Source organism: Alosa alosa, chromosome 3, assembly GCF_017589495.1.
Source record: "Alosa alosa isolate M-15738 ecotype Scorff River chromosome 3, AALO_Geno_1.1, whole genome shotgun sequence".
NCBI lineage: Eukaryota > Metazoa > Chordata > Actinopteri > Clupeiformes > Clupeidae > Alosa > Alosa alosa.
Window position 1 is genome coordinate 29,997,728 of NC_063191.1, and position 13,600 is coordinate 30,011,327.

The window sequence follows — 13,600 nt, forward strand, 5'->3', positions numbered from 1 at the left end:
TGAGCCATTTTTGCAGTCAAGACATTATGGTCTCTATCAAAGCCAAACATGCCTATTCAGCCATTTAATCCATATATTTTCTAAAAGCCCATACTCTCTAGATGTCACAAAACATGAGTTTGGACTTGATCCACCTTTTTCCATCCTTTTGCATGTATATATTAATGTATTATATAGGCGAAAATGTGTACATTTTATTTAATTTAGCCTGCATCATTAACTCATTGAGTGCCAAAAATGTAATATTACGTTTTTCCTTCCCATGCGTTGAGTGCCAAAAACGTAATATTACGTTTTTAGCTTTTTTTTTTAAATTACGAAACTAGACACTCTAACACACCTTATATGTGATTTTGGGAACTCTGTGATGAATGGAAATGAAATATATGACGATCGAAAACTCATGAAAACTGAATGAAAACTCATGAAAATCTGGACATTTTATCATAACTCGGTTGCCGCTTTGGGTCGAATCAGTGACGCATGCACGTCAGGTCAAAACCAGGCCATTTTCGTGGGTCTATCACTAGTTGGCAGTCTCGCCAGGTCTCGCTGATCACTTCCTGGAAAGTTTACACAAGTAAGTAACAGGCAACACTTCATATTTCATGAAAGACGTTATATCTCCATTTCTAGAAAAAAACAGCGATTTTGATGAAAACTAGCCACTGTTTAGCTTGGGATTTCTCAGGAACAGAGGCGTGTAGAAATACGCGGTTTGCACCCACCGAGAGCTTAAAGTCTCACCTTTTAATCGAGCCACTGTATGTGTTCATAGCTATAACACAGAATATGCTGTGGCTGTACAAAAATCATCAACAATGGTCTAGATTGCTGGCAATCTAGGACAAAGCTCCCGAAAACAGCTTGGCATTCAATGAATTAATGAAAAACTAAATCATCCATCTAAATTTTATATTTTCTACAAGCTTATGTCATGTAGATGTGGTATAACATGGATTAAGACATGTCCCACCTTCCTCCAGACTGTGAGGCACCCATATCTGTACATAGGCTTGCATTGTATAATTTACTGTGTGCAGGTATACAAGCTAGGAAAAATACAACTAAGCTACCACTTAGAGAGGGTTATCATACCAAATAATGTCCCTCAGGCATGGAGGATTACAAAAATCATTGGTAGATTTTGCCACCTCAGGTGATACCGATATGTGATTTTTTTAGGTCCTGGCCCATGGAGTATGATCCACCGAGTCACATCCGGATTTACCCGGACCGGGTCCAGAAAGTTGCATATTCGTTTTTTCCGCGGAGAAGCGATAGTGGGAGACTAAGCACCCACCAAATGACTCAGAAAGTGTTGTAGAACCATCTTGTGGACCACTCTCTACCTGTAAAATTATGGTCATTTTTGCTAAAATTGTTGCATAGTGCTTCTTTAAATTGTCCAATGTGTGGCCCTTGACTTACTTTATCAAAGTAATGTGGCCCTCCGGGGGAAAAATGACCAATCCTGAGCTAGTTGGTTCCAACCACCTCAATGAGCTATACTAGGCTAAACGGTGGGTGCGTCAGACTGAGATTCTGCATGCAGAGATGAGGAGGGTATGTATCATCGCAGCAAATAAGCTTGTATCCCAGAATGTTCCTATAAACTTGATGCCTTCATGCGTAGTGCAGCAGATTAATGGCATAATTCAAGAGAATCGTTCAAATTGGTATAGAAGCATGAAATTTGGCACTCTCTTAGGGTCACTTTTTGGGAAAAAGGCGCTGGCCACCCAAAAATTCAACATGGCGGCAGGGCTCCGAACCGGTTCAAGGAACGAAAACGAAAACCGAAAACGAACGGAATTTTACGAGGAGCGGAAACGAAAACAAAATGGTCTTCAACTGTTCCGGAACAGAAACGTTATTCTGAAATCCACAAAACCGGTTAATAATGTTTTTTTTTTCGTTCTCTATATAACAGCCTAAAAATTTGATTTCTGCAGTTTGAAAAAAAAAAAAAAAACAAATAAATGGACCTTTGGTCCAAATGTGTATATTTTGTCTTGCTGTTGTAATGTAACCTATCCGTCTGCCACTAAGGATCTTAGGCCAGCTCGTAGCGTAGGCTACTGAAACTTATTTGGAAATTGTTTGTAGCCTATGCGTAATAGCCTATTTTGCCTGTCCACGCCTTGTCGCTTTTAAAGTCGGATTTGAAATGTTTGGCGCAATTATAGCCTATTCTATGTAGAAGAGTTAAACTGGAAATTTGAGATAGGCCTTGTCAGCAACAGACAGGTTCGTTTATAAACAGGGTTGGAATTATAGCGCAAGCATTTGAAGATCTCCATATGGATAAAACTTAGGCTACAACCAGGTAAGGAGTTTAGCACGTATCCAGAAATATTTTGATAAGAAATTATTTATAGGCATAGGTTAGGCCTACAGTAAGTCTGTAGGCTATGGGATGGATAGCCCATCTGAATGTTTTTGGATGCCGCCTGTGATTTTATTATTTTTGGGCATAGCTACGGTATAGGCTAAATCAAGGGGAAATAATGAGTACCAGGCACGCCTGCAGGTGTACGTCCGTACGCACTGTGCGTACCATCAGGCTACTCAACAGTGAGAGAAAATGTCCCTTGTGTGTATGTGTATTCACACCAAATTGGCCTACCATACCTTCCCAACTATTTACCATTTTCTATTACGTAAAGTTAGTGAACACGTTATCAAAATTAACGTGCACACATTTTGTTTGAGCAGGAGAGAGAATACGCACGCAGGCACGCAATAGGCTACTTGTTGTTTTCTTTTACTCGGCTATCTATATATGGTTATCAGCACACAATGTTGAGCTAATTCACTAACTCAATACTCATCATGGATATCACAAGTTTTAAACAACGAAAACAGAAAGTATGGAGGCGGCAAAGCTAGGAGTTATTCCAGATGGACAAGAACAAGGTAGGCAATTGGTGTGCTTGTCTGGCACTAAAGCCAGACGTCACGTTACGCTAGAACAAAACTAAAGGTAACTTTAGCCTGTATAGGGCTGTATCAATAGCGTACCATAGCATTAATTCCTACAGGCGCCCCTGATGAGTACGTCTATTCTAAGGTAAAGTCCACAAAAATAGACTTGATAGGCCCGCCAAACACTGCCGGAACTTTAAGAACGAACGATATTTTGCGTTCCGAACCGGTTCAGGACCGATATGTTGGTGGCGGAACGCATGCAAGAACGAAAACGAAAACATAGGCCTACCTGAACCGTTCGGAACGGAACGTTTGAAAAATAATTTCGTTTTCAAGCCCTGCATGGCGCTATTTCTGTCAAATGTCATTATGTCAATCGTTCAAACAGTGATGTAGGCATAACATTTTGTGAAAATACTCTCTTAAGAATGTTTTTTTTTTTGAAAATGTCCTTGTCCCTCAAAAATTCAAGATGACAACCATTTTTCAAGATGGCCGCCATTTCTCTTGAATCCTTTTTCAAATGGTGATGCTAGATGTAGTTAGATAGCTGCACCTGAATTGACAGGTTGTGCCAGCACGGGAGAGCCGAGCCAAGGGTAAGCGGGGCAATACATGACTTGTTCATGTATGCTTACCTGGAAGGTGTACAGATCACACGGGACTTAAATGGCACTGGATGAATGATCTAGCTAGGTGTAGGTGACCCAAACCTAGTTGTATCCCATACTTGAATGTGTACTATGTCTATGATTGAGGTGGTAAAAGGATAACCCCTCGGCCTTAATCAGACAACAATCCCCCAAAATGGCAAATGAAAATCCCATGTCAGCCAAGAGATCAACTGATTGAATGAAATGTTGGCCACAAAGGAACCCCTCCTATCACCACCTACCCATCATGTTTCTCAACATGATGGCTATAAAATGATTGGCACCAACATTCCACTCTTTCACAATAGTGACCTGGAGATCCTTGAGAAGTTTGTGGTCCTGCTGTATGATCGATCAAGCACAGCTGTCAGTGTAGATGAGGCTAGACTTGACATGTTTGCCCGAAAGCAGTTGTTTTAGATTGGGTTTCACTTGCACAGAACTGTGCAATTGCAAATGTGAATAAAAAAGTACGTTTGCAGTGGGCGAGAGCCGATTTCCTAATTCTGGACCATGATGTATATGAACACCTTCCTGGATATGTTGCCCCCAATACAACACTTGCTGACTGCCAAGCAGGGAGGCTATTAAAGCAACACTCACTTTGAAAAATGCCTTGAATTTTTGCAATTGCCTTTTTCTAAAAGTGTGGGCGTTAGAATATTTTTGCTAACATGCATGTGTGCATCAGTGTACATACTACCGAAATGACGGCCATCTTGGAAAAGGTCTCCATCTTGAATTTTTTATTGGCCATCCAGTTTTTTTCAAAAATTGGCCTTAACAGAATATTTGTGGCATATTTTCTGTATCACTTTTTGGAAACAGTGGCAATGAACATAGGACAGGAATGGCAGCCATCTTGAAAAATGGTTTCCATCCTGAATTTTTGAGTGAAACATGCCTTTTCCCAAAAGAGTGTTCCTTGAAGAGTATTTCTGCCTAATTTTATACTTGCATCACCATTTGAACAATTGAAATGATTAATATTCGACAGGAATGGTGGCCATCTTTAAAAATGGCGGCCATCTTGAATTTTTGAGGGACAAGCATTTTTTCCCATTAACATTTCCTTTAGAGAGTATTTGTATCAAATTATATGCTTAAATCACTGTTATACTGTTGAATAATTGATATAATAAGCATTGAATAGCAATGGCCATCTTGAAAAATAGCCGCCATATTGAATTTTTGAGTGGCCAGCGTCTTTTTCCAAAATAGAGTATCTGTGCCAAATTTCATGCTTCTATACCAACGTGAACAATTTTTTTACTAATCTGCTGCACTAGCAGTGGTAAAGGCAATATTGTGGCAGGGAGGAGTGCATCTGGAGAATAGAGTGTGCTTGACCTAAAAAGTTTAACTAGTACAGTATCAACCTTTATGTACATGAGTGAAGCAAGGACATGGGAAGACTTTTGCATTGTAATGTTAAGTTCTGTTCTAGTGTGCAGTCCGTGCAGCCATTGAGGGGCGCATCCTTGTCCTGGAAGGACTGGAAAAAGCTGAGAGGAATGTGCTACCAGTTCTAAACAACCTGTTGGAGAATAGAGAAATGCAACTGGAGGATGGACGATTTCTTATGGCGGCACAGCGCTATGACAAACTCCTAGAGGTAGACCTTTCCTTGCCCATTTTATCAGTACTTGAAGGTTGTATAAATATCTGAAATTAAAAGAAAAAGAAATTACAGTGAAGATACAGATTCAGACAGATACAGATTCTAAGCTGTAATATGTGTTTGTATTTGTCTCTCAGAATATGCTTCAATGTGTAAACCTGAAGTGTTTTGCTATCACTATTGGCTTAAAATGTAACAAAAAGATAGAACCAAAAGGTATTTGAGAGTAGTATTATGTAATGTCTACAGGAGCACACCAAAAAGGAACTTGATTCTTGGAAAATTGTACGTGTGAGTGAGGATTTCCGTGTTATTGCCCTGGGGCTGCCTGTTCCAAGATACACTGGGAACCCACTTGACCCACCTCTACGATCACGCTTCCAAGCTCGAGACATCTACTACCTCCCTTTCAAGGTGTGCTGGTTTAAGTGCTATGCTGTTTAGAACATTAGTCAGTATGACATTGGTAAAGCAAAAGCATACAAATCAAACTGTTTGGACTTGTTTACTTAATGAAGGTTTTTATTGTAGGACCAGCTGGAGTTGTTATATGTTATAGGACCAAATGTTGCAGCACAAAGGTGAGGAACTTCTCCCATCTATTTACAGTAACCAACAAATATATTTCTAAACGGCTAGTTACATTAATACACAGGATTAGATGTTAAAATCCCTTGTGCCAAAATCCAAGGTAAAAACACATTCAGAAGCCCCTGCTCAAGTTTAACTTTAAAAGGCACACTACCCACAAATCCGCCAACAAATGGTCACAAACACAATACAAATGGCCCATCCAACAGCAGTATATAGTATGCGGCATGTCATTGGGGTTATCAAGTGGGCACCCTCATTCACCGATTTTTCGTTAAGTTAGGCCCACGACACCTCATGAAGGCTTATCAGTGAAACCAGCATCCTGGAGACACTCCCCTCCATGCTGCCACCATATTACCACATTGAAATATCCAATACCCAAAATACTCTTAACCAGCCCAGGCATGGTCAAGGGTTGGCTAGGTTGGTCCGTCCCGTTGATGTGGACTGAACCATAGCCATAAAAACCCTTGCCAACCAACCATCAACCTAGGCACAGCTCATCACAAACACAAAACAAATTAGCCAGTTAGCTTAGCCAGTTAGCTTAGGCCCCATCACAAACACAAAACAAATTAGCCAGTTAGCTTATGCCCCATGCTGCCACCATATTACCACAACAAACATCCAAATACCCTTAACCAACCTAGGCATGGTATAAGTTGGCTAGGTTGGTACGTCCCGTTGATGCGGACTGAACCATAAACCATAAAAAACCTTAGCCAACCTAGGCACAGTCCATCACAAACACAAAACAAATGAGCCAGTTAGCTTACCTTAGCTTGCGCCCCAGGAAGGGTAACTTCTCCTTACCCACAACCATTCGCTTGCCCGTTCATGTTGTTAAAGACAACCACCTGCCTTAGACTTCGACCACAAATGCCCAATTCAGACAGCAAGCCAATAGCAGATCTGGCCACAAACCCACGTGCACCGATTTCAATAGGCCTTAATCATGCACTCCAACCTCGCTTGGCTTCCTCCTCTGCTATCTGTGTATTTAGCTCTATTCAGCTCATTGGCCTCTTCCACTCTGTCTTCCCAAGGAACAGTGTGTTCAATGAAGTGAACTATCTTCTCTGAATCCGACCATAGAATTACGTCGGGTCGTAGTTTAGTACTCACTATATGTGGAGGTACCGCCATCTGCTGGCCAAGATCAACCTTCATTTCCCAGCCCGCCCCATTTTTCAACTGGCCGGTTTTACACCTGGCCTTCGCGGAACAAGGTCTATCCCCCTGACCTACAAAGTTAATTTGCCTTACCCCTTTACTAGCTGCTAATGAATTGACTTTTCTCCTTTTATCCACTATTGCCGCTGCCACACATTTCAATACCTGGTTATGACGCCACGGATACCGCCCCTGGGTGAGACTTACCTTGCACCCTGATAGGATATGGTGGAGACTGCCCACACACGAGCAAACTATGCATTTATCATCCTCACCAAACCATTGACTTAAATTCTTGGGAGATGGGAGAACATCATAAGTAGCACCTAACATAAATCTGATCCTACCAGCTTCCATACCCCATAGATCTTTCCATTTAATCCGTCTTTTTCCCACCCCTTCCCAGTTCATCCACTGCCCTTGTTTTGCCTGCGACACTGCCTTAGTACATCTTACAGCCTCCTCCTGTCTATGCATTTCCTCCACTACCATTTTCTTCTTTTCTCCTGCAGAAGCCTTACTCCACAAGGGTTTACTTACGCCCACCCCTAGATCCCCCCGCCCATGCTGCATGTGGCCCATTATATCCCTATGCTTCAATGCTGATTGAGCTTGCTTAACTGCCTGTTCTGGGTTCCACTTCCTCCCTGCATTAACTGTGGGTGCAACTTTCCTCACCACTGGGTCCTTGGACTGAGTAAGAGTCATTTCCAATCTAGCCTAGTAAATACATTAGGACATTGAAAGTGTAAGGTTGTATCTGACATCATTATGATATTGAACTTTCAACCCTTTTATGCCCCTCATATATATAAAATATAAAGAAGTACCGTTGGAATCCTTAAATGAAGCCCAGTTCAATGCCTAGCCAGCAACAGTTGTAAAGGTCATGTAAAAAAGATGGGACAGCGCCATGTCCATGTCAAACAAATCTTTGTAGATCTACTACAGACTATGTACATGACCTGTACACATGAGTTGGCTTGGATTGGCTTTAAAAAATGATGTGACCGCACAGACTCACCTGCATACATTAATCTGCATACACATTGATTGGCTTTAACCCTAGCAACCAACTCTATAATGTCAACCTAGCAACCAACATGATTACCCTAGCCACCATGTTATTTTGCATAGCAACCACCATATGTACCCTAGCAACGCCCTAGCAACCATCCTAATTACCCTAGCAACGCCCTAGTAACCATCTTAATTACCCTAGCAACAACCTAACAACTCTCTCTAGAATGTCAACCTAGCAACCAACATGATTACCCTAGCAACCAGTATAGCAATCACTTTATTTATGCATTTTGGCTTATTGGATGCGTTAATGCAGATTACTTTTGATCTGTGTGCGCAATTTTCAAAAATGAGGTACCATTGCAATCCTTTTGGTGTCCTGCACCTGATCAAGCCCACGCTTGCAGTTCCTCAGAGATGCAATTCTAGTTTTTCTTTAATGTAGTCTTACCAACTGTTAACTCTGAATTTTTAAAAAGATGGGACAGCGCCATGTCCATGTCAAACAAATCTTTGTAGATCTGCTGCAGACTATGTACATGACCTGTACACATGGGTTGGCTTGGATTGGCTTTAAAATGATGTGACCGCACAGACTGACCTGCATACATTAATCTGCATACTCATTGATTGGCTTTAACCCTAGCAACCACCATAGCAACCGTGTTATTTAGTATAGCAACCACCAGTACCCTAGCAACACCCTAGCAACCATCTCAATTTTCCTAACAACAACCTAGCAACCAACTCTATAATGTCAACCTAGCAACCAACATGATTACTCTAGCCACAGTGTTATTTTGCATAGCAACCATCATATGTACCCTAGCAATGCCCTAGCAACCATCCTAATTACCCTAGCAATGCCCTAGCAACCATCTTAATTACCCTAGCAACAACATAGCAACCACCTCTATAATGTCAACCTAGCAACCACCATAGCAACCAACATGATTACCCTAGCAACCACATTATTTTGCATATCAACCAACATGATCACCCTAGCAACCACATTATTTTGCTTAGCAACCACCATATATACCCTAGCAACACCCAGCAACCATCTTAATTACCCTAGCAACCACCTCTATAATGTCAATCTAGCAACCACAATAGCAACCAACATGATAACCCTAGAAACCACCATAGCAACCACGTTATTTTGCTGAGCAACCACCAAAGATACCCTAGCAACACCCTAGCAACCATCCTAATTACCCAAGAAACAATCTAGCAACCACCACTATATTGTTACCCTAGCAACCACCTTAATAACCCTAGCAACAACCCAGCAACCACCTTATTTATCCTAGCAACATCCTAGCAATCATCTTATTTACCCTAGCAACAATCTAGCAAACACCTCTAGAATGTCAACCTAGCAACCACCATAGCAACCAATATGATTACTTTAGCAACCACCATAGCAACTGCATTGTTTTGCATAGCAACCACCAAATGCACCCTAGCAACACCTTAGCAACCATCCTAATTACCCTAGCAACCATCTGAATGACCCTAGCATCACCCTAGCAACCATCTTAATTACCCTAGCAACCACCATAGCAACTAACATGATTACCTTAGCAAACATGTTATTTACCATACCAACCACCATATGTACCCTAGCAACCATCTTAATGACCCTAGCAACACCCTAGCAACCATCTTAATTCAACAACCTAGTAACAACAACCTAGTAACCACCACTAGAATGTCACCCTAGCAACCAACATAGCAACCAACATAATTACCATAGCAACCATTTTATTTAGCATGGCAATCACCATATGTACCCTAGCAACACCCTAGCAACCATCCTAATTACCCTAGCAACAACCTAACAACTCTCTCTAGAATGTCAACCTAGCAACCAACATGATTACCCTAGCAACCAGTATAGCAATCACTTTATTTATGCATTTTGGCTTGTTGGATGCGTTAATGCAGATAACTTTTGATCTGTGTGCCCAATTTTCAAAAATGAGGTACCGTTGCAATCCTTTTGGTGCCCTGCACCTGGTCAAGCCCACTCTTGCAGTTCCTTAGAGAGCAATTCTAGTTGTTACTTAATGTAGTCTTACCAACTTTTTAAAACTGTTAACTCTGAATTTTTAACTTTTGTATTACTTTATTTTGTAATTTGCTTTAGAGGAAAGCATCTGATAAATTCCATGACCGTAAACATAACCATATAACTTGCCTGTACAACTATATTATTATGTATTGCTATGTAATGTAAGCAATGCTGATTTAGCCCTCTTTGAAAACAATGTTGAAGTGGTTGTTTGAGTATGGTGTACACTCTGGATCATGTAATTAATTAATATTAACTGAGCTGTGTCAAAATATCAAGGCATTTGTTGCTGACCATGAGGTAAACTGGGCTGATATTCCTTTCCCCTTCTCGTAGGGTATCACAGCTATTGTCTTTTGCAACCACCCTATGTTCACAAGAGTCTGCTAATTTGGCCTTGCCTGATTTCCCTGTGGATAACCTGGGTCCAGCTGTCAAAGTCTTGGTAAGTTCTAGAAATGTCATGATTGGGATTGTTTGAATGTTAATGTAATAGTCAGTTGAAATAGCCATTGGTGCTGTGAAATAATTGACTTTTGAGGTGATGAGCGACGAGCGACAAATTGTTGGCAGTGTATGTAGCTTGGGTCAGATCGAAGATCTTAACACTATACGGACAGTCTAAACCATTCTCAGTTTCTCCCTGCATTCTTGGAGCCCTCATCAGGTTTGATTGATTAATCCTTTTTCAAGGTCTGAATATTCACATTAGGCTGTCAAATGCAAATGTTTTTTCTTAATCACGAATAATCGCTGAATTTTAATAGTTAACCACAATTAATTGCATGTTTTATGATTCTATTATTATTTTTATTTTGCATTTCAGAACGTTTTAAGTCCATAATAATAATGTAAAGCATTTCTTACCAGTGTGTCTTGATCAAATGAATGCAAAGAAAGTTTTCAAACTTATATTAACTTAACTTCAAGATTTATTTGATTTATTATTTTTTTATTTGATTTAGCGAGTGCAAGATGTTTAGTTGATTATCGTGTCTGACCTCAACAATAAAGACTGCCTCTGTAGAATGCAGTTTGGGGGGGGAGAAAAGAAAAGAAAGGAAAAGTGGAAGAGGAATGAATCCATAGTGTTGGAAAAAGTGGTGCTGTGAAGAATAATAGAAAGAGGGGTTTAGAGTCTGAAGGGGAAGGGGAAAGGTATTGTAGTTGTAGGTCACTTGGAGGCTGTAAGGGTCATGGGTTCGAGTGGGCTCAGTAGCCAAGTTAAATTTTTAAGAAAGATATATACAGTGGGGAGAATAAGTATTTGAACCCATGCTAAAGTTGACTAAAAAGAGGAATATAAAATAATCTGTTAGAAATTGATCTTAATGCCTTAATTAAAAAAAATGATTAAAAATCCAACCCGAACACCAATTTTAGTGAATGAAGAATGTATCGTAAATAAATAAATGTTCTTCCTTAAAATACAGAGGTAATAAGTATTCGACCCCTATGTTAAATTCCTATAGAGGCAGGCAGATTTTTTTATTTTGAAAGGCCACTTATTTTATGGATCCAGGATACTATGCATCCTGATAAAGTTCCCTTGGCCTTTGGAATTAAAATATCCCTACATATACTTATATTATATTATCAAAGACTTATTCTCCCCACTGTATATATATACAAATGGGGCAAAAGAACCATGGTAGTGTCCGGTAAGCTAAGGTTGATGGACTGTGTGGTGCTGTAGTGGGATATGGGTTGTAGGATTAGGGTTAGGGTTAGGATTCATGTTTCATGACCGTGTCATGTCACTCTTGTGTCGATACTGTGAAGTAAGGTGTTACCCAATTTTTTATATATGAAATGTTATGCTTCAATGCCAGTTTACCGTCACAGTAGCCTCATACACATGGGGCTGTACACCACTGAGCCAGAAGAAGAAATCAGATACTGAGGAAGATTCAGTCCCTCAAAGATACTGTACATACAGTGGGTTGCATAAGTTATACACAGTTCATGCTGAATATCCATATTTATTCTGTTTTTCTTATAATATATTACTCTATATGACCGCTACGGTCATATAGGTTTAGAGTTTTTTTTCTTCCGGATTTTTTTTTTCCTTCAGTAATTTTAATTTTAATTAATTCAGTAAAAGACGAAACTTGGTGGGCATGTAGCCCCACAAGGATGACATTAATTTTCGTTTTGATGGACCCCTCAAAAGGAGGGTAGGGCGGACACAGTTTTCTCTGAATATGTTGAGAGCTGTAGAGCCTAGGAGGACCACATTTTTTTGTGCATTGGACTCAAGGGGCCATCTCAACCCATCCCATAACTCATTTACGGAATAGCGCCTAATAGTTAAAAATGAAAAAGCAAAACTGAGGCTCTGTAATGGCTTCCACACACAGTTGCGTTCCGTCAACGCATGCCAGTGGGCGTTCCCGACGGTAACTATGCAGATGACTTAAGGTATAACCGTAATTTGATTGGCTGGTGCCGTCTGTTGTTGTCCGTTGGTGCAGCAAAAGTTGAACTTCTCAACACGAGCGACGGGAGCAACGCAACACAACGGACCCACAGTTCAGTTCGGCAACGGATGATGTAAGCCCATGTAAAGTGAATGGGATGCATCCCTAGCACTGCAACGCATGCAACTGTGTGTGGGAGCCGTAATCGCAGGCTGACATGTTCAGAACTTAACAACATTTTACCTGTAGGATCACTATGACACCCTCTGAATGCATGCTGAGTTTGTGAAATTCCCTTCATGGGGGGTCATACAATAAATTAACTTATGTGTACATTTCGTGACTGTACACAAATCGACCTGCAGATGGTGGAATTGAGCGAAGGGTTGCCGGATGAAGTTGAAATGTACACACATGCACACACACACATCGTGCACTCAAGCACAATTGACTTTATACACTGGCGCTTGTGTCATTCCTATGTTGCTTGAATGCACAGAGGAATTTTCTCTCCACAGATGCAGGTCGTTAAATTAGGAAATGAACTTGCGCTCCTGGGGGCAGTTCAGCGAAAAGAGGAGGCGTGTTCCGGCGCAAACGTTCCCTGCAGATTCAGAAAACAATTCCTATTAAGGCTAAAGTTACCTTTAGTTTTGTCCCAATTTACGGTTGTTTATAGCTTTAAACATCGCGTTAGCTTTAACATCAGCCTATAATCATTATTCCAGCTGTAACGCTAATGTTTTGACAAGCACCACAATTTTGCCTACCTTGCCCATCTGAAATAACTCCTTTGCTACCTCCATCCTTTGCTCCCTCCATCCTTTTGTTGTTTTCAAAAACGTTTTATATCCAATGATGGCCTTGAAGTCTGGAGTTAGTGAATTAGCTTAAATCTGTTTATTGTGTGCTGATAACCAGCAACCATAGATGGTAAAAGAAAGTAGCAAGACTACAATTTCTTGTACAGTTGCAGGAAGTTATAGTAGGTCAACTTAATGTGAAGACACATATAAATTGTCTCTCGTTGTATACACAGACGCAGCAGTTCCCATTTCTGCAAATCATACATAATTACATACATACAAGGAAAAATACAAGGGAT

The 13,600-nt window shown here is 40.6% G+C and overlaps 1 protein-coding gene across 1 annotated transcript in view; it reads left to right on the forward strand.

Annotated features, from left to right (window-relative positions):
• Positions 1-13,600, forward strand: part of vwa8 (von Willebrand factor A domain containing 8) — a 210,269-nt gene that overhangs the window by 27,431 nt on the left and 169,238 nt on the right. Inside the window, exons 5-8 of the mRNA XM_048239952.1 lie at positions 5,032-5,199; positions 5,455-5,619; positions 5,737-5,786; positions 10,409-10,517. Coding sequence (XP_048095909.1) covers positions 5,032-5,199; positions 5,455-5,619; positions 5,737-5,786; positions 10,409-10,517 — 492 coding nt within the window. The remainder of the gene's footprint in view (positions 1-5,031; positions 5,200-5,454; positions 5,620-5,736; positions 5,787-10,408; positions 10,518-13,600) is intronic.